We start from the raw sequence: 27483 nt of genomic DNA on the forward strand, positions 1-27483 counted from the left end.
TGCTGCCTGCAAGTCAATAAGTTCTTTGTTAGATAATTCCTTTTGTTCTTCCTCTATTAACTCGTCCACTTCTTTGGCATCAACCTCCAGCTGAAGTAGCTCTGCAACCTTTACAATTTTATCTGTAACCTCTTCATATTATTAATCTTTTTTCAAATCTTTGAAGCCTTTTACGTGCTGTGGACATATTTTCTTCCGTGCGCCATTTAAACAACTTTTAGTAATTTCCGCTCAGGCCTTATTAATGTTTAAGATGACATGCTAAATATTGTAAGATTTCCAAAAGTCTCTTAACGTAAAATTTTTCTTGTCGTCTACTGCAGACAATGTCTGAGCAAATGTTGTGCATAAGTAGTATGCTTTTTAATTTAAAATAACACCCTAATCCATAGGTTGGATGAGTGAAGTCGTGTTTTGCAGTAGAAATATGACTCTCACATTTGAATTGAAATTATCTGGATGCGTAGGATGTCAAGGAACATTATCTAATAAAAGCAAAATCTTGAAAGGAACTTTGTTGCCTTTACGATATTTTTCAACCTCAGGAATGAAGCAGCATTTAAACCAATCCTCAGAGAGAGATATTGTTATCCATGCTCTCTGGTCCAATCAAAAATGTGCGGGTAGGGTGGCTTTATTGATTCCCTTAAATGCACGAGGATTTCCAGAACGGTACACATGCAGTGGTTTTAATCTGTAATCTCCCGCTGCATTAGCGCCAAGCAAGAGCGTGGCCCTATCTTTTGATGCCTTGAAACCTGACATTGTATTTTCCTCTTTGGCAATGTATATTCGATGCAGCATTTTTTTTTTTTCAATACAGAACAGTCTCATCAACATTAAAAGTTTGCTGTGTTGAATAGCCACCTTCATCAATAATTCTTTCCAACACATCACAAAATTTCTCTGCAGCTGCAGAATTGGCACTAGTGACTTCTCCGCATACTTTAATGTTTTGGAAACCAGCACGATGCTTGAACGTATTAAACCACCAGTTGCTTGCCATGAACTTGGCTTGGAGTTTGCCGTACTTATCCTTAATATCTTCATAACTACTTGTTACTTTTGCTTGAATGGTCATTAAACTCAGGGGCACTTGCTTTTGAATCTGATTTTCCATCCATATTATTAACAGCTGTTCCATCTTCGATATAGCACCTGAGCGCTGTTTTGTGTTCACTGTTGATCTTAAGTGTGTTGATCCTTTGACATGTTCTTTTATACGTGCACTGTCCATTAAAATAGTATTCACTGTTGAAGCAGCGAGACCTAATTCCAGTGCAATAGATGACAAACTTTGTCCTGCTTCGTACTTCTTAATCATTTTCATCTTCATTTCTAAATCAATTTTGTTTTGTTTCCTGGCACTGCCAACACTTGCACTTTTCGTTGGTCGCTTTCCCTTCATCATTGTAATATGTAAATAGGAATGAAGAGAAGTTCCTGAAAATTTGTTTTTTATATGAAGTGAAGGGGAAAACATTTCACCATAATAGCATAAAAACTCATACAATTGCAATTATCATCACAAATTCAGTAAGATCGAGTTTACTACCCGTTTATAATTAGATGCACTAACAGAAAAGTCCAATAAATCGGAAAGTGCCAATTGTTTTTATTGTTTTTTGTTCGTGACCTCCAGAAAGGTCCTTTAGAAAAATATCACAAAGGCGTTCAAAATTGGTTCTTATAATGTGAACATTGATAACAATGAAAGGGTAGTGCAATTTACAATGTAAATATGACCTTTTAGAGAGATAAATAGCTTAGTAATACAGCGAATATTTCAACTTCCAGGGACTTGGAACGAATTATCAAAAAAAAAAAAAAAAAACCAATGTGTTATTGAGTTCATATTATGATACTTCCATTTATTCCTACAGGAGGCAAAATACGTTTCCACGATTTTTTTTTTAAGTTTGCACCAGCTGGCAAAACCTTATGTAAAGTCGAATTTCTGTAAGTTGAGTATTATTACGTTAAGTTGGGGAGTCCCTGTATATATATAAAGAGGACTGTAAAACTGTGGGAGAGATTACTGTATGAAGTTCTGTCAACTTGTGAACTGCTCTGGTATTTAACTAGTAATCAGATTTAATTTTATATAGATACATATAACTTAAAGCAAATTTTAGGCAAAGTTTTCTTGTTGACCAACTAGCAACATAATGCTATTGGATTTAAGCTTAAGAAGATAATTAGCATAGCATTAGCAGAGGCATATGATGCAAGAAAGCAAGCTTATGCAGCATCAGCAAAAAAAAAAAAAAAAAAACCCTCCCATTTCACCCCTCCATTCGTTCCAAATGCCTGTCCAGCTCAGCCTTAAATTTATTTAGGATATCAACTTCCACAACAAAAGATGGAAGTGTGTTCCACCAATCAACTACCCGCTGGCTAAAGGCAAATTTCCGCACATCTATTCTACAACTGTCTTTCCTCAGTTTGAATCTGTGCCCCCTCAGGTTCTTAATCTGAGCAAGCGGAAGAATCCCATCAGCATTCAGCTTGCTCAAGCTGTTCAAGGCCTTATACAACTCATTCAGATCACCTCACGGGTGCCTACCCTCCAGGCACTGCAATTTTCAGAACATAAGCCTTTCTTGGTAAGAGCACCCCTTTTTTCCCCTCACCAATCTTGTTGCCCTTCTTTGTACTTACTCTCTGGGTGCTGCAATTTTCAGAACTTAAGCCTTTCTTGGTAAGAGCACCCCTTTGTTCCCCCTCACCAATCTTGGTGCCTTTCTTTGTACTCATTCTAGCAACTCTACATCCTTCCTAAAATGAGGCCTCCAGACTACTCTAGGTGTGGCCTGACCATTGCCTTGTATAACGGGATAATCACTTCCCTGTCACTGCTAGCAAAATTCCTATATATCATTGACAAGACTCCATAACTTGCCCTGGCAGCCCGTCTGCACTGGTCAGTGAATTTCATATTCGACTGCACAATTACCCCCAGGCCTTTTTCACTTTGCACGTCCCTGAGTGTAATACCACACAGTTGGTACGTTTCTCTTGGGTTATTCCTACCCATATGTAGTACTTTGCATTTGTCAATGTTAAACTTCATTTGCCACTTCTCAGCCCATTTGCCCAACTTAACTAGATCCAGTTGGAGTAGCATACTGTCTTTACTGTCGTTAACAAACTTGCTAGCCTTTGTATCATCTGCAGACTTGGACATTAAACCTGATATACCTTCATCAATATCATTGATAAATATATAAAACAACAATGGACCCAACACCGAACCCTGGGGAACTCCACTAATAACATTTGTCCACAAAGAGCAGTGTCCATTAATTACCACTCTCTGTTGTCTCCCACTCAACCATCCCTTTATCCATCGTAGTAACTTACCCTTAATGCCATATCTCTTCAATCTGTACAGCAGTCTTCCATGTGCAACAGTATCAAAAGCTTTCCTGAAATCCAAGTATATGATATCAAATTTATTTTCGGCATTCAGTTCCTTTGGGACCACATCATAGTATCCAATCAAATTGGTCAGACAAGACCTCCCTTTAACAAACCCATGCTGTGTCTTAACTATTACTGCAGTCTTGTCTAGATGATCCTGCAGTTCTTCTTTAACCAGTGATTCCATTTTCCCCGGAACACAAGTTAAATTAACAGATCTATAGTTACTTGTGCCACCTTTTGAACCCACTTTGTGAATCGGTGATAGATTTGCACACCTCCAGTCCATGGGGACCTCCCCTGAGTCCAAGGAAGTTCTCATAATTATGGCTAAAGGTTTGCTTACTTCTTTTGCTGCGTCCTTTAATATAACTGGATAGATCCCATCCACCCCAGGTGCCTTTTTTATGTTTAACTTCAACGATTTGTCCTCCACTTTGCTCTCAGTTATTACAAAATCACTTAGCTCCTTGTTAGAGTTCGATAAACTTCTGGCACTCCCCTCATTGAATAACTCCTCATGTATGAATGTAGATGCAAAATATGCATTCAGTTTATCAGCTACCTGAGCATGATCATCAATAGTCAACCCATCTATGTTAAGTGGTCCAATCGGATTCATCCCTTTCCTTCTAGAGTTTGCATAAGTAAAGAACTCTTTGCTGTTTTTCTTTGCATCCTTTGCCAAGGATTTCTTGTAATCTGTCTTCACCTGCCTAACCTTCTTTGTGGCTTGAATACATACTAGTTTATATCTGCCATAGGCTTCTGTGTCACCTGATACTTTATATGCATCTCATACATTTTTCTTCTCTGCCACGAGCCTCGTTAGTTCATCTGACGTCCATTTAGGCCTAATCCTTGAACAGTATTTCTTAGTTGGAATGAAAAGCCAGTAGCCTCCAAAATTAAGTCCCTGAAGGATTCTCATTTAGAATTCAACGTTGGTAACATCATCAGTTGATTCCACTGTGCAGAATTTATAAACTGTCTGAGTCGCCTGTAGTCACCTTTACGAAAGCAATAGCCCTTCCCTTTAGCCTTGATGGTAGTTACATCTTTAAATAATTCCCACATCAGTACATTGTGATCACTGTCACCCAGTGGTTCCTTTATCTGCAAATTCTTAATGCATGAATAATCACTGCTGATAATCAGATCAAGAGTATTACTCCTTCTTGAACATGTTGCTGTGGAAAACAGTCATCCAATAAATCCACAAAAGTCTTGCTAGTGTGCGCATGACCAACCCACAAGTTCCGGTTGATATCTGGAAAGTTAAAATCCCTCAATTTCCTCATGATGGCAATCACTAGGCTTAGTAAAATTTCAGAACCATTTTACAATAGCAGTGAGAAATACTTTCTTTTATGATGAAGGGTTGTTTTAATGTGAATAGATATGTTGTTAGAGAATTAGTATATGCTTAAAATCATTAAAAAAGTATTTAGTTAACTAGACACAGAATTGTAATAAATACTCAAAATTGACACACACACACACACACACACACACAGGGAGAGAAGAGGGAGATTTAACATTGCAGTAAGTTGTATTTATTTTCAGTATTTTAAAATCAGTATTGATTTTTACAAGGTGTGAAAATTTCAGATATTGCCTGAATATCCGATTAAATTATATGGTTGATATGATTTTTATTTGAACAGGGAGAAAAAATGGGTAACTATTGGAGACACTACAATGAAAATTTACAAGTGGGTACCTGGTAAGTGACTCGTAAGTTTTATAATAACACAAGGTGTGGTATACATTTTACTTGACTTTTCTGCAACAGGTTAATGACATATTCCTTACAAAAAAAGACAATTTCTAATGTACACTTAATGTCTGGGGTGCAATGTCATAGCAACAAGTGGTCCTGATTTTTTACCATAGATAAAATCACATCCTCTATGAAAATCATAATTGCTATTTATTTATAATATGGCAGCAATACCCAGGTGGCCATTGTGTTTGTTATTGCCATCTTATCATTGAGGATCCAGTTATCCCTCATTACACACTAGACAAGCCAGTGATGATTTAAAATTGTACCAATAAGAGATGCTGAATTGGAATGCAAATTTAAAAAAAATAACCTGTTAAACAACTTCTTCCTCCCAATGAAAGTTTGCATTTAAAAAAAAACCCATTGTAAGGCATTTTAATCCATTTACAATTAAAATGGGATTTCTTGTTTAAAAAAATAAATAGCTGTTTAGAGCTATCAAAGTTGATTGAATTAAGATTGCATTAGAAATAAATTGCTTCTTATGACAAGTACAATGTGCACCAACATAAGATAGCCTACATTCTTGTTGTTGGGGGGGGGGGAAGCTCTGCATTACACTATTAGTTTGACTTATGTTAATATCTGCTTCTGTAAAATCTATTCATGGGCTCTGGAAATATATTCCTCGATAATGGCAAAGCAGTCTTCAACTTAAATGATATGCTACATGGGTTCATGTAGCATAATGCTATTATGTTAAAAATTACTATAATAAATAATTTTTATTTAAAAGAACTATTTTAATTTTTAACTACTTTTTATTCTGCTATAACTCACTGACTTTATCTTATGTTGTACTATATGGTATGTTGCCATTTTAAAATAAAGAAGTACCAGGAAGTACCTTTTCTATTATTGTAGAGAGATTAAAATTATGATTAAAAGATACATCAAATATGAACTTTTTTAATTACTGGCATAAAATATTGTCATATAAAATTAAAGTTAATTTAGAAGCATCAAACCTGTGTCAAGATATATACTGAAGCAGTGTCTGGAACTGACTAAATGCAAATAGTATTACCTTCAGCCATGCTATTTGTATGTTAAATTACCTAATTAATTGCCATTTGTTTGTAACAATGTATCATTTATCCAGACTGAACAAGTTCTGTTCCATACCATTTGGCCACTCTTGTAACATTGAAAAGAGACAAGAAAAGATACTGCCTTTTCAGATTTTACAGCACTGCATTTTACATTACTTTGTGCATTCACAAACACCACTAAACATTGGCATTTTAAATTTGTTCCTCCCCAAGCATAACTATAAATCCTGAGGTTCCAACTCACAGGATTTGTCAAACAGCTTTTCCTACTACTATAACAATACTCACCAAGTTCTTTCCACATCGTTGCAGACCCAGTGGTATTGCAGTTCCCACAGAAAAATTTCAGCCACATCCATGGTCAATGGGTTGTCAGTAATGTGCAGTTACACTAGAGCTTTGTGATAAAAGGATCTTGGATCCTGTCTTTATTTTTATTCTGATCTTTTTAGTCATTAATTATATTTCAAATGTTCAAGGCTTCACTGTACTGCAGTCTTCTGTTTATACCTCACATTATGTAGTGTGTTGTGTTGCAGAAATGTCAGTGAAATGCAAATATGTGGTAAATGGACTATGTAAAATTTCACATTTAAATGGAAGTTAAGCATTTTAATTATCATAGTTTGCATTTATTAATAAAGTATTTTTATTTTTATTTTTGTGTAGTTACAAGTTATGAGCAAACACAGGTAAGTAAATAAACTTTTTTTAAATTAATTTCTCTCATAATTTGGATTTAGTATGTTTGCATTTGTTTAATAATTTTTGTGAAGGATATGCTATCTCTTGTTTTTACTTTGGAATTTTCTTAGCACACTGACTACTTTGATAATATTGCATCAGTTCTGCATCATCATCAGTTCAGTTATTACTATCTGTAATATTTTTGTTGTGTGTGTTCATTGATTGAATTGCATGCCATAAGGGCTGAAAAACTAGATTAATTCATAGGGAGAAGTGCTAGCATTTCTTGATCTGCAGTCCAGGAGCACTTAACAGAAAGTCCTCTTTTTTTATCTTAGATCAGTACATTTTTTTAAATAAACAGATGGCTAGTTTTATTTTATTTTTTTTATAAAAAATGTGTTTCTTTTGTCAATATTTGTCTGAACCCATTCCGATGGCATTTCTATAATAATAAATTGATATTAATGCTATTTTAATAAAATCAAAAAGTATAAAAGATATTGGCCTTCATAGAATATTTTTCATTTGAAAGATGGTCTTAACCTTTTATACAAAAGGTTAAGAATCATTGCTCCGAGGTCTGCTCTCAAAGAGTGAAGATGAGCTTTATGGTCTAAGGCAGGGCTGTCCATCTGGCATGTAACCCTCCAGCTGGACAGTCCTGCATTTATAAAAAGTGCATACTAAATATTGCATGTAATGTTTATTTTGCATTTACGTCTAGTAGATAACTTTTTGTCAGAAGGAGCTTCATTAAATTTTTCTAATTTTGATGTGTAACATTACAATATCTTAAATTTATCTGTCAAATTCTTATTTTTATGTTTATGCTTCATAGATAGACTCATTGCATGGACAGATATTTGTCTGTGTATTGGGGGAAATTTTTTTTTTGTACCTGTGACTACATGCATATCAATGGTGTAGTGCTGCTATTTGGTGATATGACGTTGAACAGCCCTGTCTAAGACTTTCTTGGCCCCAGTCACAGATATCCCACTCTACAAAGATGGTACTAAAGAGGTATTCGGTAACTATAGGTCAGTGACCACATACATATCAATGGTATAGTGCTGCTGTTTGGTGATATGACGTTGAACAGCCCTGTCTAAAACTTTCTTGGCCCCAGTCACAGATATCCCACTCTACAAAGATGGTACTAAAGAGGTATTGAGTAACTATAGGTCAGTAAATTTGACTTCTGTAGGAGGGAAGGTCATGGAGTCTGTGGTTAAGAATGTTATTGAGGACCACCAACAAGAATTGGTATCAGTGGTATCTCTCAAATAGATCCCAGCATGGGTTCATTAAAGCACAGGTCATGCCTGACCAGTATGGTAAATTACTATGATGTAGTCATTAAACAGTTGGATGCAGATAACAATTTTGACATTATATATATATATAGACTTTATTAAAGTTTTTGATACTGTTCCTCATGGAAGGCTGCCTTATAAATTTTGAAGAGATTGGAGTTACTGGTAAGGTTATACACTGGATTTCAAGCTAACCAAAAGATGAAACAGAGATGAGATGGCTGTCATAAATGGTTGGTCCTCAGAGTGGACCAATGTAAAAATTGGGATCCCTCGGGAGACCCAATACAGAACACACACAATTTACAGACAATATACGTGGAGCAATGTGGCCTTAGTTGCTAATTCTCCTAAAATCCTACAACAACCAATAGATATGATATCATATGTATCCCTTCCTATTTCTAATTTTTGTAAGTGATATTGATGAGGTTATCCAAGGGAAGCTGTCAAAGTTTGCTGATGATTTGAAAATGGGAATTTTTTTTATGATTAGCAAACTGAGTCAAGCCAGGATGCTTCAAAAAGACTTGGATGCATTGCATAAATGATCTAGGGTTTCTGTTCCCTAAATGCATTAAGGTTTTGCATTTGGGGAACAGAAATCCTAGAGTCACATATAAGCTAAGGAGAGAAGAGCTAGAAATGGTTCAAGCTGAAAAAGACTTAGGTGTTACAATTCAGTCTTGTATGAAACTTTCCATGCACTTTAAAAAGGTGGTGAAGAAGGCACGTGATGTCCTGCCCATGATTTGTAGGACTTTTGCCAGTAGGGAGAAGAACATTATCTTGGCTACACTATCATACTTAATTTTTTTGTTGATACTATAAAATATGCCATGAATAAGTTTTCTAATTTTAAACTTTTATTATTAGGAGTGACATTATAATGGGGTTGTTATTTGCTAACAGGATTTGGATTCAAATCCTGTTAGCAGATGGAGTAATCATTATCATCATTCAATTTTTTATATCCACTGGGTGTGCTGGTCACCATGGTAATACATGGACTGGAAGAAAACTAATCTAATCCAAAAGGATTAGTGTTCCCTAAGTCCTCTTACAGTTTGCTTTTATTTACCACTTAAGAAAAAAAAAAAAATGTCTATGAACAGCTTATGCTTAAGCATATAGTAATAAAACTTGGTAAGAAGAACACTTCTGAGGGAATTTGCCATTAAAAATCAAATCAAATCTGAGGGAATTACATAGTTTTTTAGTCAAATTTCTTATCAATCCATGCAAATTAGGCCAGTAAGTATGTGGTTAACTATATTAAAAGAAAAGGTTTTCTGCAACTTGAATTGATTTTAACACTACATAACTTGAATTGATTTTAACACTCCATTCATGCTGCAATAAATTTATCACACCCAATATTGTAGAATTTGTCACAAAACCTTGTGAATTGTGGTATGATAGACAGAAAATAACTTGTAAAGAAAACAACACGGGCGCCTCCGTAGCCAGGTGGGAAGGAGCAGCAGTGCATAGCACACGCTTCTTGATTAGACCGGGGTTCGAGCCAATCACCACCAAATACAGAGGATGCGGAAAGGTCAGGGAACGACCACCGCATATTCCCGGAGCAATATGGCCTTAGTTGTTAATGCTCCTAAAAACCAAATAACAAACAAACAGAAAACAACACTGTGCAGTCCTGGTTTCTTGCAAATTTGTCAATACAGTCTTTTCTATCATTAACCTCGTTTTGGGATTAAGTTTCTGTGAATGGATTTCCTGGTGCTATTTGCAGATATGCGGCCTCATCACCTTTCATCCCATTCATCCAATGAATCTCTTTTTAACTGGTCAAGTTAACAGCTAAGATATCATTATGCATAAATGCAGATTGTGATTGGGTATGTGATCCTTTTTAATTAACAGACTTTTTTAATAGAGAATCTAAGGAAAAATTTTTCTTGAAAGATAGGATATCAGATTATATAGGTATAACAGATGGGAAGATAATAATGGTTAAATATTGCATTGTGGTGAACAGTGACTTAAGAGTGCTAAAATAAAATAAGATGGAAATGTATTCTGGTAAAACAATTTCACCATTAGTGCAAAGCCTTCTAATAGTAGTAGTGGCGTGTGATGCAAGAAAGCAAGTGTTATGAGCTTATGCAACATCAGCCAAAAAAAATCACACCATTCCCTCCAAATGCCTGTCCAGTTCCTCCTTAAATTTATTTAACCTATCAACTTCCACAACGACAGATGGAAGTTTGTTCTAGCAATTAACCACCTGCTGGCTAAAGGCAAATTTCCGCACATCTATTCTACATCTGTCTTTTCTTAATTTGAATTTATGCCCCCTTAGGTTTGTAATCTGAACAAGTGGAAGGATCCCATCAGAATTCAGTGTGCTCAATCCATTCAAGGCCTTATACACCTCAATCAGATCACTGAGCAGGTGCCTAGTCTCCAGCCACTGCACTTTGCAGAACTTAAGCCTCTCTTGGTAAGAGGATCCCTTCATTCCCCTCACCAATCTTGTTGCCCTTCTCTGTACACGCTCAAGCAAATCTACATGCTTCCTAAAATGAGGCCTCCAGACTTGTACGCAGTACTCAAGGCATGGCCTGGCCATTGCCTTATACAGAGGGACAATCACCTCCTTCTCCCTGCTAGCAAAATTCCTATATATCATTGACAAAATCCCATGACCTGCCCTGGCAGCCTGTCTGCATTGCTCAGAAAACTTCATATCTGACTGCACAATTACTTCCGGGTCTTTTTCATTTTCTACCACCTTAAGTGTAGTACCACACAGTTAGTACATTTCTCTGGGGTTACTTCTACCCATATGCAGTACTTTGCATTTTTCAATGTTAAACTTCAGTTGCCACTTCTCAGCCCATCTGCCCAAATTTTCTAGATCCTGTTGCAGTAACACACTGCTATTACTGTCATTAACAACCATGCCAACCTTTGTATCATCTGCAAACTTCGATACTAAGCCTGATATACTTTCATCAATATCATTGATAAATATACAAAACAACAGTGGACCCAACCCTGTGGGACTCCACTAATGACATTAGTCCACGAAGAGCAGCACCCATTGATTACCACCCTCTGCCTTCTCCCACTAAACCATCCTTTTATCCATTGTAGCAACTTATCCTTAATACCATTCTGCTCCAATTTGTACAATAGCCTTCCATGCGCAACAGTGTAAAAAGCTTTCCTGAAATCCAAATATATGATATCAAAATTATTTTTTGCATCCAGTTCCTTCATAATCACATCATAATATCCTATCAAATTTGTCAGACAAGACTTTCCCTTAAAAAACCCATGCTGTCTGAATTATTGCTGCTGTCTTGTCTAGATGGTCCTGCAATGCATCTTTAACCAGTGACTCCATTATTTTACCCAGAACAGAAGTTAAACTAACTGGTCTGTAATTACTTGTGTCACCCTTCGATCCCCCTTTGTGAATTGGGGATACATTTGCACATCTCCAGTCCGTGGGGATCTCCCCTGAGTCCAAGGATGCTTTCATAATTATGGCTAAGGGTTTGCTTAGTTGCCTTGCTGCCTCCTTTAATATAACGATAGATCCCATCCACCCCAGGTGCCTTTCTTATGTTTAATTTCAACAATTTCTCCTCCACTTTGCTCTCAGTTATTATAAAATCATTAAGCACCCTGCTACAATTTGATAACCTTCTGCCATTTTTAAACCTTAATAACTCCTCATGTGTGAATGTAGATGGAAACTACTCATTCAGTTTGTTTGCTATCTGAGCAGGATCATCAACGGTCGAACCATCGATATCAAGTGGACCAATCAGATTCATCCCCTTCCTTTAGAGTTTATATAAGTAAAGAAATCCTTGCTGTTTTTCTTAGCATCCTTTGCCAAAGATTTCTCGTAATCTGCCTTCGCCTGCCTAACCTCCTTTGTGACCTGATTACAGACTAGTTTATATCTGCCATAGGCTTCTGAGTCGCTTGATAATTTATATGCATCCCATGCATTTTTCATGACATAACCACTGTGTGATCTATAGTATTAGTCAAAAATTATAAGAGCCACAAGCATATGTTGCTTATAGCAGTGCACTATGCCCACTTGCATGGGTTTTTTTTTTTTTTTTTTGTATATTTATAATGTGCATTATCTCCATATTGTACCTACCAAATATGAATTGCTTCTATCAGTTAGTTTTCTCTGCATGTGAATCATAATTTTAATTATAACCACTCTGTATTTATACACACACATGTGAAAGAAAATTAATGTCTTTTTCCACACTAAAGAAAAATATATTTCATTATTCTTTTTAACTGAAAGATTATTAGTTTAAAATTTCCTGCTTGGGATATTTGGAATACCACCTTTAAAATGGCATTCTAAACATAATTTAACATGTTTGCTAATGCCTATATTTGAGATAATGTATTCCATATGTTTTAATTTTCTGAATGCAGCTTTTTTAATAACTGCCTAAAAATAAATAATGGTTGAAAAAGTAAAAGTCTGGAATTCATACATAAAAGTTAACATGTACTTTTTGGCTTTAAATCAGAATAAACCTTTGTCATTTCTATCAAAAGTTTATTCCACTTATGTGAACTAATTTCAACACAAGCAAAGAACAGACAAGACTGTGTCTTTACAACACATGGTTGACAATGAACAAAAACCAAGCATTTCTGCAAATAGTGCAGAGTTCAGTAAATGTGCCAATATTAAGCAGTTGTTAATTTTTGTTCCTCTGCTTTTACTCACTCATTTATTAGCTGCTTAAGAAAGACTGCATACATGTATATGCATAAGTGGCACTGTTTTGGTCACTTATTTATTCACTTTACCTCTGAACTGTGGGGTTGTCCTAATTGGTCTTTTTTTTTTTTTTTTGTTTAAATGGCAAATAAAGAGCATATTTAATTTAATACTTATTTTTTATTCATAAATTTTCCTTAAAGGAGAATACATGTGCAAATTATTATTAGTTTGATTTTTGCTTATTTAACCATACATAGTAGGTGCACCAAATTCAAATCAAAAAAGCAAGCTTTTTGGTGTATTTTATTCATCAATCAGTGTTTTGAAAAAAAAAAAAAAAAAAGATAAGAAAAAAAGCAAGAAATAATTTAAAATAGTGCCCTACAAGAAATAATAAAGTGCCCTATTTTAAATTATTTTTAGTGTCATTTTAGGAACTAGGGATTAATTTTAGTACCATTTTAGGAACATGGGATTATCTTTAGTACCATCTGTCTTGTTATTAAAAAAAAAAAAAAAAAGTTCCCCAACTATCTTTATGGCCAAATGTAAGGTAGTAATGCAGGCAAAATTGAGATGAAACCGTAAAAAATTATTACAGGAGTGGGTATGTGACATGTTTTACACAAGTGTGGAGCTGTCAAGAATATTCTTACTACTATAAGTTTCCAATTAGAAAATAGTTAATAATGCATATTGAAAGTGGATACCATACTTGAGGAAAACTAAATGATATTTAACCCTTTGCCAGGGACATGAAAAATATAACATTAGCAAACACATGATGGACTTTTTCCACCATTGTTATATTTGGAACAAGGCATGAAATAATTAAAAATTGTTCACTTTTATGCGGCATATTAATTTGATCTTTTATGAGCACAACTGTGAAAAATCCGGTTTTTCTATTGAAAATGTATATTTTTAATTAATTTTTTTAAAATAAAGTTCCCTTTGATGTGCTTCTCACATGTACTTTTTCATACCATGTTTCATAACACCCTTGGGCGTTATCTTCACTGTGAGCGAAACTCGAAAGAAACAATATCGAAAAGACTGTGCTCTGTGTTGATTAGCTGTTTACTGGAGACCTAAAAAATCTCCAGTGCTAGCAAGCATTTCTGTTCACTCGCTTCAGATCAAAGGTTACAATTAGCACCCACCTTTTATTGGACCTATAGATGCTGCTAATTTTAAATTCTTGCTTTGGAGCATTTGATAATTATATGCAAGAACTTGGTTCATGAAGCTTAAAACTTTTATTATTTTTTATGGTGAAACTTCTATAACAAAAGAAAAATTAAAGTAGAGTCAAGCTCCAGGGTGCTGAACTTTAAAATTATGTATAATAGACAGAAATTTTTTTTTTTGGTGATATTACAATATAAGAAAAATCGCTGAAAATTAATATAGAATATAAATATTCAGTGTAAGTATTGACTATTGGTACTTGTAGCAATACCAAGTACTTCATTATGAAGAATATGCATTCTTAATGCATGAAGAATATGCATTCTTAATGCATGAAGAATATGCATTCTTAATGCAGTATTTGATATTTCACATTAGATTATTTTTCCTACATTACGTTTGATTTGTGACATGCCATCAAATTTATCTGCACCAAAAGGAATTAATATTTTGCTTGCTATTAACAAAATATATATATTAAAAATTTTTGTTGCTATTTTGTATTATTAAATAAAATAATACAAAATAGCAACAAAGAGTAACCATTTCATATTTCTCTAGAAAGCTTTATTCATTTCCTTCATAATTTATTAAAGTTTCAGTATATAAATACATTTATTTATTCAGCCATTTATATAAATATTTCTAGTCACGGGGTAAGGTAAAAAGTTCTGGAGGTAGTTCTGGAGGAAGTAATAAAGAAAACATTGAAAAACCAAGTAAGGGTGATGATAAGACTGGAAAAAATAGAGGTAATTATTTGTATAGTTTCAAATGATGGCATCATGATAAACTTTGACAATTTTTTTTGTTATACTTATGTGCATACAAAAATCTAGATAATTTCACCCAAATTTTATTACATTTATTTAATATGATATTCATGTCTGTTTAATTTATGGTCATTAACCTCCAGTTATGAAAAATGATCTTTCAGGACAAGGTTTATGAAATACCCGTCCATAAAGTTTATATATCTGTATATAAGCCTTATGGATGAATATTTCTGCTCCTATGGCTGAATTATACTTGGCATACATTGAACAGTCTAGTTTAAATCTAATACTTTCTGGAAATTAGCTTCTTATATGTTTTATTGACCAAGTTCTAGTAGTGGGATATCCACAGAATATTAATCTTTTTTTAAATAACTTATATTCACAAAAGAATGAACATGATAATAGCATTAACTTTGTTAGTTTAAGTGTCACCAAACTAAATAATACAGTAAATTGTCACCACACTAAATAAATACTAAACATAAAAGTATACAGAAAACTGATACAGGTAAGTTTTTACATTTTTATTTGCACTATTAAAAATTGTTTTGTACACTTGGTTACTGAATGCATTTTCTTACACAGTAGAAAGTCTTGTGGAACCAGACTTTGTAGCCTGAAAACCAAACACCTCTGTTTGGTTTTCAGGCTTCCTAAAAATAAAAGAGGTTCAACCACTGACTCATACTAATTGCAATGGAATATACCAACCATATGTGACCAAAACTTTATTAAAATAAAATAAAAATAAGACAGGATAAAATTTTAATGTAAAAATAAAGTACACTGACAACTGTAGAGTTAAAAGCAATAAAACTATAGATAGAATTAAAATATACATGAAATATTACAAATTTAAAAAATTTTGAAATCATGGCACATCCTAAATAACATCAGCAGGATTATGGCTCATGGCACGTGTTACTGTAGGAACATGGGATTATCCTCCACACATGCATGAAGACCATAAATGGCTTGGGTGCATACCAGGCGGAACTGTTCATCCTATCTATGAATTATGGTTTCAAAGAGGGGGTAAATATGGACTCCACTATGTCTGTTGATGGTATTGTGTTCCAAAGAACAAATCTGAAAGCTCTCGAGCATTTCCAGTTCTAATACTTATGTGAACAATCAATGATGACAGCATCGCCTGGAGAAATTTGGTGATGGTTCTCCTCTCAGAAGTTTTCAGCCACAGCAGATTTCCCATAGTTTGTGGTCTTTATTGCTCTGGTGTTGTTCCTCCATACAATCTTTAAACCTACATTCTCTCTCTCTCCAACATAACACTCCCCACAATCCAGACATTTGATATCATTTAATTCCATCTGTACCCTCGATAGGCACACATCTGTGTGCAGGCTCTGCCCCAGTAGCTGTACACAGTATGTCTGACAAGACCATAATATTCTAGAGATCAGCTCTGTTAAGCCTGGATAGTAAGGAATGTATGCAGTAGGAGCAGATGAGAATGCCTCTCTTCACCTGTTTAACTTCTCAAATATGTTTGTCCAAATTTTTCTGGGGTAGCTGCATTTTTAAAGATCCACTGTAACATGTTTAATCTCCTCCAATCTATTTCTCTAGGCAGTGCTATCATCATTGATCACTCACATAGGTAGTGGAACTGGAAATAGTTTCAGAATTTGCAGATTTGTTCTTCAGAACATAATACTCATTAGAGATAGGGTTATCCATATTCACCCCCTCTTTGAAACTATAATTCTTGGACAGGATGAATGGTTGCACCTAGCACGCTCCTGAACCCTTTCCAGTCTCCATGTGTGGAGGATAATTCCCATACTCCTACAGTAATACGTGCCATGACAGTAAAGCTCCACTGTTGATAAAGGAGGCAGTCGCCTTTGAAAGCTATTGCGTTCTTTTATTGATTTTAATTTACAGTGTATATTTTAATTAAATTTTTTTATCACTTTTAACTTAGTTGTCAGTGTATTTTATTTTTACATAAAATTTTATTCCTGTTTTTTTTTTTTTTTTTTTTTTAATAAAGTTTTGGTCATATATGGTTGGTGTATTCCACTGCAGTTAGCATGAGTCATAACTTTCCCAACCCCAGAGTCCTATTTGAAGAATCACTTCAACCACTGAATAATAATAAATTTGAAGGTGTGGGAACATATGATATATGCTTTTGTATCAAGTGAAAATTAGGTTTTATCAGGTAGTTTATCTTACTAAATATTTCTTCAGTGTAACTTAAATTAATGCATCAGGAAGGGAAAGAACAAAACTACACATGTATTATGTATAATATACGAAGAAGTCCTACTTTAATGCTTGTGCAGTAAATCAACCACTCAAAAAATGCATCAGATAAGAAGGGGAAACTAATTAAAATAATAATGTTGGAGTTGAATTTTGTGTTTCAATAAGAACAACAGAGCTGTTTCATCAGCATTATACCCATAACCATGCGGTGCACTATGGCTACAGCAGCTTGTATGCCATTAAACACCAATATCTCTCTCTCACTCACTCACTCACTCACACACACACACACACACACACACACACACACACACACACACACACACACACACACACACACACACACACACACACACACACACACACAAAACCATGCAGTTTGGAAAGAAAGATGAATGAAGTAGCTGGCAGTTATATAATTAATAATGAAAATAAAAAATGTTAAAATGTTGAATCAGAAACATGAGAACATACCTGTTTTCAAAACTGGTTTGTTGAGAAATATAAGTTCTGTGTGTATGTGTTTTTTTTTTTTTTGTTGTTAGTTGTTATGGTTAGAGGTGGACTTACAACTATGTATCCATTAAGAATCTGTAGATGAAAAAACAATTAAGTGTTAGTGATCACAATGTATTGATGTGGGATTTACATAAAGATGTAAACACTATCAAGGGCAAAGGGAAGCAATTTTACTTTCATAAAGGTAACGACAGTGGTCTCAGACAGTTTTAAATTTTATTCAGTGGGACCCACTGCAGATTCTGAATGGGAAGCATTCAGGGAACTAATCATAGAAGCTACTATGCTTTTTATGCCAACTAAGAGATACTATTCCAGGTTAAGACCTAAATGAATGTCAGATGAATTGATGAGACCAGTGGCAGTAAAAATGCATGAGATGATATAAATTAGCTAGAAACATAAAAACCTACAATAAGTACAAGCTAATCTGCAATCAAGTCACTAAGGGGGTTAGGCAAGCTAAGGCAGATTATTATTAGAAGTCTTTGGCTATGAATACAAAGAAAAGTAGCAGAGAATTCTTTGCTTATGTTAATACTAGAAGGAAAGGGATGAACTGCCAATAGATTAACTAGAGCTGCAGGCAGAAGTGAAAGTGATTCTTGCACTGCTTCTTTTGTAACATGCAGCAACCTTGAAAGCAAGGTGTTGGGGATTTCAGGCCCTGCTATGGGTCATCATGAAACAAGTAAATACATGGGTTGTGATAACTAAGAGTGAGAACATGTGCATTATACTAATGCTAGGAGCATTGTAAATAAATTTGATGAATTTGAAGTTTTAAGTCATCAAATGCAGACATTGTGTCACTCAGACCTAAGCAATGCTGAATTTGAATATGGGAAGTACAATGTATAGAGAAATGACAGACAGGACAGGAGTGGTGGGCAGGTTATGCTCTAACTTAAGAAGCATATTAAATTTAAGGTAGTGTATCCAGTCAAAATTGGTGTCCAGTGCAATGTTGAGTCAGTTTGGTGAGATATAAGTATTGGGAAAACAAAATTGAGAGTAGGAGTGTGTTATAGGCCTGATGACCGTACCGAACAGCTATATGGAGAAATAGTGGGCCAGTAAATTATAGAATGTCTTATATTGGGTGGGGGAGATTTTAACTTTCCAGATGTTGATTGGAATTTGTGGTTTGGCCACTCACACACTAGCAAGACTTTTGTAGATTTCTTGGATGACTGTTTTCTACATCAGCATGTTTGAGAGGCAACCAGAGGGAGTAATACTCTTGATCTAATTATCAGCAGTGATTCTTCATGCATTAGGAATCTACAGGTAAAAGACCCACTACGAGGCAGCGATCACAATATACTAATGTGGAATTTAATCAAAGACATAACTACTGTCAAGGATAAAGGGAAAGGCTTTAGCTTTTGTAAGGGTGACTACAGAGGTCGCACACAGTTTTTAAATTGTGTGCAGTAGGACTAACTGATGATGTTACCAACAGCAAATTCTAAATGGGAAGTATTTGGGGAATTAATCAAACAAGGTACTAGGCTTTTCATACCAATGAAGAAATACTGTTCAAGGCTTAGACCTAAATGAATGTTAGATGAACTACTGAGAAGAAAAGTGCATGGAATGTGCATAAATTATTGGGTGATACAGAAGCCTATGGTATATATAAATTAGCCTGTAATCAAGTCACAATGGAGGTTAGGAACTAAGACAGATTAAAGCCTCTGGCAAAGAATACCAAGAAAAGCAGCAAAAACTTCTTTACTTGTTACAGTAGAAGGAAATGGTTGAATCACATTGGGATCGCTTGATAACAATGAGTTAACTGTTTGATGATCCTGCTCAGGAACAGGTTTACTGACTAATTGAATAGGTATTTTTGCATCTACAGTCACACATGAGCAGTTGTTTAGGGGAGAGGATGCCAGAAGTTTATCAAACTCTAACAGGGAGCTAAATGACTTTGTAATAACTGAAAGGAAACTGGAAGAGAAATTGTTGAAGCTGAACATAAAAGGGTGCCTGGGTGGATGGAATCTATCCAATTATATTAAGGGAGGCAGCAAAGGACATATGCAAACCCTTAGCCATAATTATGAGAGCATCCTTGAATTCAGGGGAGGTCACTGTGGACTGGAGATGTGCAAATGTATTCCCAATTCATAAAGGGGAATCGAAAGGTGATGAGTAACTACAGACCTGTTAGCTTAATGTCTGTTCCAGGGAAAATAATGGAGTCACTAGTTAAAGAAGTAATGCAGAACCATCTGGACAGGAATGCAATTATACTACAGTCACAGCATGGATTTGTTAAGGGGCAGTCTTGTTTAACCAACCTGATAAGTTATAATAATGTGGTGACCAAGAAACTGGGTGCAAAAAAATAATTTTGATATCATGCTACACCCATGAGGGGACATAAATTTAAGTAAGGAATGGGCACAGAGAAGGGCACCCAGATTGGTGAAGGGAAGAAAATGGTCAAAGGGTGCTTTTACCTAGAAAGGCTTCAGTTCTGCAAATTGCAGCATCTGCTGGAGGCTAGGCACTTGCAGGGCTTTCTGAATTGATATGTTTAAGTTATTGAATAAGGTGAATGTGAATGTCTTTCTTCCTCTTGCTGAGACTACATGCGCGAGGGAGCATAAATTTAAGTTGAGGAAGGATGGTTGCAGGATAGTTGTGCAGAAGTTTGTCTTCAGCCAGTGGGTGGTTGATTGTTGGAACAGGCTTCGATCTGTTTTGGAAGTGGATGGTTTGAATAAATTCAAGAAAGAATTAGACAAATTCTTGGAGGGCATGGATTGGTGAAGTGTGTAGTGTGTTTTTTTTTTTTTGCTGATGCTACATAAGCTTGCCTTGTTGCATCATCTGCTGCTACTACTGTTACTACTACTGTTGGCTCACTATACAGCCAGGCCTCGCATAACGAGAATTCGATTAACGCGTTTTTCAGTTACCGCTATTTGAAAAAAATTATACCACTTTTCACTTTACACGATGCAAATTTCCAGTTAATGCAATTTTTTTTTTATTTTATGCGATAGTTGAAAAAGATTTGAATTGCGCGTCAAGCTTACCGTGCGTCGGACAGGTAATAAACAAACGTTTGCCTGCTGCCCGCTTCAGTGTATCCATCAACCATCGGAAGAAGACATGTTACTTGTTTGTCTCCCGCTAATAAAGTCAATGCAGACTTGCATTTAAAAATTCAAATTTTTAAACGAGCCAGATGAAAATGTTACCGAGAAGGAGATAATGGTAAAAAAACTAGATGAAATCTTTCGTATCGCAGAGAACCTCAAACAAAAGGTTTGACGTTCTCTGCGATATTTATTTTGCCAGGGCCCAGAGAAGATTGTTGTCGGCTATCAAAAATTGATTGATGAAAAGAGAAAATCAACACTGTTCAAATATTTCCGCAACAGTAATGTCTTCATTGTGTATTTTATGTCAGAGGTTCCCAAATTTTCTCGGTTCACGGCACCCTTAGTGTCTCAGTCATTTTTTCATGGCGCACCTAGACAACAGGCGCCTCCATAGCCAGGTGGGCAGGAGCGGCAGTGCGTAGCACACGCTTCTTGATTAGACCGGGGTTTGAGCCCGTGATCACCAAATACGGAGGATGCGGAAAGGTCAGAGAATGACCACCGCATATCCCTGGAGCAATATGGCCCTAGTTGCTAATGCTCCTAAAAACCAAATAACAACAAATGACCTAGACCAAAAGAAATACCTAATGGTTCCGTTTATTAAGTAGTTAAGTCCAAACAACTTAATAAGAAATGTTGAAACTGTGAACTACCTCGAGCTAATAGTTTGCGCGGTGTCCAGTTTTGTCCAAAACAGCAACGTTGATAGTATACAGAGCTGTCGAATGCATTTTGCCTGAAGTCCACATCCAAGAAGTCACTGTAAATAGAGTCCTAGTCACATCAGATGTAGAAATCACACCTGTTGTTTTATACTGTGGTTCTAGGTTAGGTGACATATCACAATTTATTATAAACCAGAAGTCTTAATTTCAGAGGAAGAGTCCAAAGAATTCGAGTTTTTAATTAAATATCCTATGTTGGAAAACATAGAGTTTGTGTCACTGTCAACATCTTCATTTCCAAGTACTCATTTTTTTTTATCTTGTAAGCGAAAATTATATACAGTGGATTCCGGTTATTTGGGCCACTGGTTAATCGGGGCAGCCGTTTATTTGGGGCAAATCTTAAAAAACAGAAACCAATCGAGAAAATAGCCAGGGTTTACTTCACTTAATTGGGACAGCATGCCGTTTAATCAGGGCAGGAGACCGCAGCACTGTAGATTACCCTACGATTGTCTCCGACGGTACCACGTGGTTCGGTCGAAATTCTGGAGGTCACAACCATAAAACAATTAGCAGTCACCTGTTTATTGGGCTTTTCTGTTAGTGAAATCTATCATAAACGGACAATAAACTCCATCTTACTGAATTTGCGCGACAGCTGGAATTCTGTGAGTTGTTATGGTGAAATGTGTTTACACTTCCACGAAATCTTCATTCCTATTTTTAAAGCATTGTAACTTGTTACTCCGTTTTCACTTGCGCGTATTGTGTTACTTGAAATTTGTGTGTGCTGTGTTCTTTGTTATTGATTGCTTATCTTTTTACTGTTTCAGATTTTAACCCCCCACCCACAAGTGTCAGTGAACAGAAATGTCAACTAGTTTGTATGTACATATTATAGTGTGTATTAATTATTCCGATTATCACGTATATTCTTCCGATTTTCATGTATCATTTAATTTTTTAATTGATAAGGTAATAAAGGGTAAATTTGTGCTTAATATATCTTTGCTTTTATAGCCTGTGGATAATATTCCTCCTATTTTCGCTAATTAGAATCGCTATTTAATAGAATTAAAATTCAATTCACAAACATGATCACAATGACCGGCGCTTACTGCACATCGTATAGTGAACAGTACTTTACTATGGTGACTCCATTGTAACGTGATTTGATTGTACAGTGAACCAATTGTACATTTTATTTTTAACTATTTACGTGAAACTTTGGATAATTGGGGCAGCCGCCTAATCGGGCCAAATTGCACTAGTCCCGATGTGTCCCATATAGCCGGAATGGACTGTATTAGGTTAATTCATTCATGTAGTGGTTTGAAGCTTCTAACTCCACAGTATGGCAACTATGCCTCAAAGCTGATATCCATCTGTTACTCTAGACTTTAAAGATCTATTAAGTAAATTGCTTAGCAGTTTGAGCTCTCAGCTTAATTCTATTCTTGAAAGCCAAGGTGGAGAAAATCTATAATGCCTTGAAATAAGTTTTATTTTTCACAACTATGTTTACATTAGCCTTTGTGAGATCTGGAACTGCAGTTAGTAGGTTCAGTCTGGCCTGTGAGTATAATAGTCAGTGGAAAAGTACATGGTCCCACGTTTCCAAGTTGCAAAAGGACCAGGTTCCAGTCCTCTTTTGAACAGCTTAGATTGGAGGGAACCATGACCTGTGAATAAATAAGATGTGGTCATAGAGGGTGAAAACCACGGGGAAACTTGAATCTTTGATATAAAATCAGTTTTAGGAATAAATTTCCTAGTAACCAATCTGTGCTCACTTTCATCCGAAAGGATTTGCCACACGTTTACAAGTTACTCCCAAATTCTGAACTTTTCTATCTAAGTTGTTTGCTGGATATGAGGAAATCCCCAATATTTCCATAGCAAGACCCTTCCTCAAATGGTGAGTCATTGCTCTGTATATAATAAACAGGTCTATGGGCATCATACACCTGTAAAGCATTATTAGATACTGTTCTAGGAGCACAGTTGATAGCCAAAAGAACAAAGCATTGTAAGGATATCAGTTTGTTACGTATTTTCACTTTGATAACATTTCTGAACTATACACTGGCGGCATAAGATGCGATCGGTAAGAATATTGTCTTATAGTATAATGAAAGAGTTTTCTTCCCCAACCCCCATTCTTTTTTAGAGATTCTGACAACGGGATAAGTGAAGTTCCTGATTTTTCTAACAGTTTTGATGCATGTGACAAGAATGATAATTAAGTAAGTTCTGTATTGTCAACCAGATATTTTACAATATCCATTGTAAAGTGGCATTTGGTAGCATTTAGTGATGAGAGCAGTTTCAGTCTCAGTATGATTGATAGATAAATGATGGTCAGAAGATACGCAGGAGAGCAAGAGCAGACCATGTAGTGACTGTGTTGCAGTCTCCTGTTGTAATTGTTTGGAGAGCCATTGGGTATGACATGAAAACAATTCTAATGTTGTGGAGGGCAGTGCAACAGCCGATTATTATTGAAGTGAAACTTCTAGAGTAACTTACATTCGTGGATTGGCAAAAAATGCTACAGAACAAACTAAAGCCATAAGTAAATGCATTGAGAGAGGCACTCTGAACAGTCAACTATCATACTAGGTTGAATGCACCAGTTTTCATCCGATCATCGAAGTTAAGAAGCATTGGGCCCAGTTAGTAATTGGGAGGGTGTTCACCTGGGAATACTCGGTATAGTTGACTTTTTGCCTTCCTTTCTTTTTAATTGGTAAGGTAACAAAGTGTAAATCTGCACTTTATATCTTTACTTTTATAGCCTGTGGATAATATTCCTCTTATTTTTGCTTATTAGAATCGCCGTTAATAGAATTAAATTTCAGTTCGTAAACGTGATCACAATTGACCAGCACTTACTACCTATCATAGTGTGAATGGTATTTTGTTATGGAATGCCCATTGTAAAGTGATTTGATTGTACAGTGAACCAGTCGTAAAGCAGGAGACCACTGTATTGAGTGTTGTAAGGTGTATAGAGAATGTACATGTGCAATGCATCTGTGGATTGACAAAAATTGCCAGGAAAATGCAATAAGAAATGATTCATTCCCCCACCATTGTATTACTCCGTACCAGGCACAAGCAACACGACCCAATCAGTACCCCTACTGATTGCTTCGCGCTGTTTCTTTTGTCATTCTCCACTGTATTTAATAAAAAAAATTTCAATGGAAAAAAATTTATAATTCAACTTGTCAAAGACTAATAGTGAGCGTTGTAAGGTGTATAGAGCGCTATATGTGCAATGCAACCGAAACTAGCTCCATTGAGTACAAAGGAGAAATCTAAGCTATTTCAATAGCAAAAGAAATTACAGTGTGTGGTGAAGTTGAACAAAGAAGCCGGAGAAGGTCCATCCACATCTTCAGAGCCTTACATCACCCCAGAATTGTTAGAAGTGAATTTGGAAGGAGTCATGGAATTTGATACTGCAAATGAAGAAGCCCAATCATAAACAAAAAGTGAAAAGGCCAGAACCGACCGCCAGAAGTACTCCATCAAATCGTTCAACACATAGCGGGCGTAATACACAGCAGGAGCAGTAACAGGATTTTAAGAAACACCGAAGCATCCACGCACAGTTTAAACACATTCCTGGATAATAATTTCAGTTCAGTCTGTTCTGTATGTGATCGGCTTTGGTTCAAGAACAATGTGAAGATTGTAGCAGCTCAAGGTCATGCTATGCTTCAAACAGCATTTCCAAATGAGGTTGTAAGTAAAATGTTTGGGCTGTAACAGCTTTTGTGGCTCTCTCAAGAACAAAGTGATTCCAGCTCTATCAAAGTCAAATAGTTTAAAATATCATCCAATGCCGCAGCACTTGCCAAAACTAGATTTGGTAATGGAACATCTCATGTCTCCGAGGCTCTCATTCATGCAGATTCATTGCGCATAGCATTCATACAATCAATACAGGATCCTTGATCAAGTGATAAATGTTCGCCTAAAGAAGTTTCACTTAACTTCAGCTGTGCGTGCTCGGCACACAATTTTTTTTTTTTAGATGTCATAATCCAGTGGTCATCATGCCTGTCAATATTGTCAGATTGGCTCTATCCTCCTGTGGCTTGTGAGATCACCTGATCAAAGTCAAATGGTTTAAAATATCATCCAATGCCGCAGCACTTGCCGTAACTAGATTTGGTAATGGAACATCTCATGTCTCCGAGGCTCTCATTCATGCAGATTCATTGCGCATAGCATTCATACAATCAATACAGGATCCTTGATCAAGTGATAAATGTTCGCCTAAAGAAGTTTCACTTAACTTCAGCTGTGCGTGCTCGGCACACAATTTTTTTTTAAATGTCATAATCCAGTGGTCATCATGCCTGTCAATATTGTCAGATTGGCTCTATCCTCCCGTGGCTTGTGAGATCACCTGATCTATACCCAATTGAGTATGTTTGGGGCATAATTAATTGGAAGGTGCTGGACCTCAAATTCAGTGTCTGCACTTTCAATCCCTTAGTTGAGAACATAGTGGAACAGGCCTAGATTTTCAACAATATAAACATTTTTCGTTGATATCTCAAATAAAACTTATCATAATCATTTATTTTTATAAATCCCTTAACATTATCACCAACTTTGGTCAAAATTGGATTATTCTTTCTTGGTGTTCTGGTTTCCATTTCTTTTAATTTTTGAGTAGCTTAAGATATTGGTCATAATCTGCATGCTTATCTTTTATAAATATTTTTTTAAAAAATGGAATAATGCTTTTATTTTATTATTATGTTAATTAAAATTGAATAACCAAAATGTTTCAGAAGCAGGACATAGGCGAATGGACACACGTGATTCAAGTAGACTTTCTGCAATTACTGAAGAAGCAAGTATGGGTAAGGTGTTGTTTATATTTGAGATTGTACAATTTAAAGTGTTTTGTTATCGTATATATAGATTATATATACAATCGATATGTGCATGATTTGCTTATTGTCTTCACCATGTCTGTCTGTCTTCATGTAAAAACCTGACTGGATGAATTTTCATGAAACTTTATATTTGTCATTTTTAGTAGAAAGATTTGTCAGGCCGTTCCAAATTTCATTAAAATTGTACCAATAGAAATCTGGCAATTATTAATTCTTTGTCCATCCATCTGCTTGTGATAACTTAACACCCAGTAGACGAATTTTCATGGCGCCTCCGTAGCCAGGTGGGAAGGAGCAGCAGTGCCGTAGCACACGCTTCTTGATTAGACCGGGGTTCGAGCCCGTCACCACCAAATACAGAGGATGCGGAAAGGTCAGAGAATGACCACCGCATATCCCGGAGCAATATGGCCTTAGTTGCTAATGCTCCTGAAAACCAAATAACAACAACGAATTTTCATGAATTTCATATATGGCTCTTTTAGAAAGATTTGTAAGCCAATCTCAAATTTTATTAAAATTGGACCACTTTTTTTTTTATCCATAGGGTTTTATTTATTATTACAATAATGCCACTTCTAGGAAATGACCACCCATTAAAATTGGACCAGTATAAATCCAGTAATTATTATTTCTTTTGTTTCATACATTCACATAGGCTGTTCATATACTCAATATTATGTTTATTGCCATGTGCTGATTCAAGGAATATGTTCTTGGTTCACACAGAAGGCATTGCTTTTTTTCTAGTTTTTTTGTTATAAATTATGAATTATTGCTATTTGCTAACATGCCTGAAATTAGTATTAGAGGTGGCAAATAATGCAAGAAAGCAAGCTTACAAAGCATCAGCCAAAAAAAAATCTTCCCACATCACTGTTCATCTCCTTCAGTAGTTTGTCCACTTCTTTCTTGAATTTATTCAAAGTACCCACTGGCCAAAAGCAAACTTCCACACATCTATTCTGCAACCATCCTTCCTCAATTGAAATTTATACTTCCTCATGTGTGATAATCTTAGTAAGAG

General features: G+C 35.7%; 1 protein-coding gene and 1 pseudogene across 2 annotated transcripts in view; both read left to right on the forward strand.

Annotated features, from left to right (window-relative positions):
• The window catches only part of BCL7-like (chromatin remodeling complex subunit BCL7B-like protein), a 71725-nt gene that overhangs the window by 29872 nt on the left and 14370 nt on the right, over positions 1-27483 (forward strand). The window contains exons 2-5 of one of the 2 annotated variants that reach the window (XM_090390349.1): positions 5091-5149; positions 6934-6956; positions 14855-14957; positions 26349-26420. In XM_090390349.1, the coding sequence (XP_090246475.1) occupies positions 5091-5149; positions 6934-6956; positions 14855-14957; positions 26349-26420 (257 nt within the window). The remainder of the gene's footprint in view (positions 1-5090; positions 5150-6933; positions 6957-14854; positions 14958-26348; positions 26421-27483) is intronic. The other variant, XM_090390350.1, reaches the window with a different exon arrangement.
• Positions 24140-24258, forward strand: LOC150089146 (5S ribosomal RNA; annotated as a pseudogene).

Source organism: Mastigoproctus giganteus, chromosome 2 (genome assembly GCF_048544385.1).
Source record: "Mastigoproctus giganteus isolate SK-2022 chromosome 2, ASM4854438v1, whole genome shotgun sequence".
Taxonomy (NCBI): domain Eukaryota; kingdom Metazoa; phylum Arthropoda; class Arachnida; order Uropygi; family Thelyphonidae; genus Mastigoproctus; species Mastigoproctus giganteus.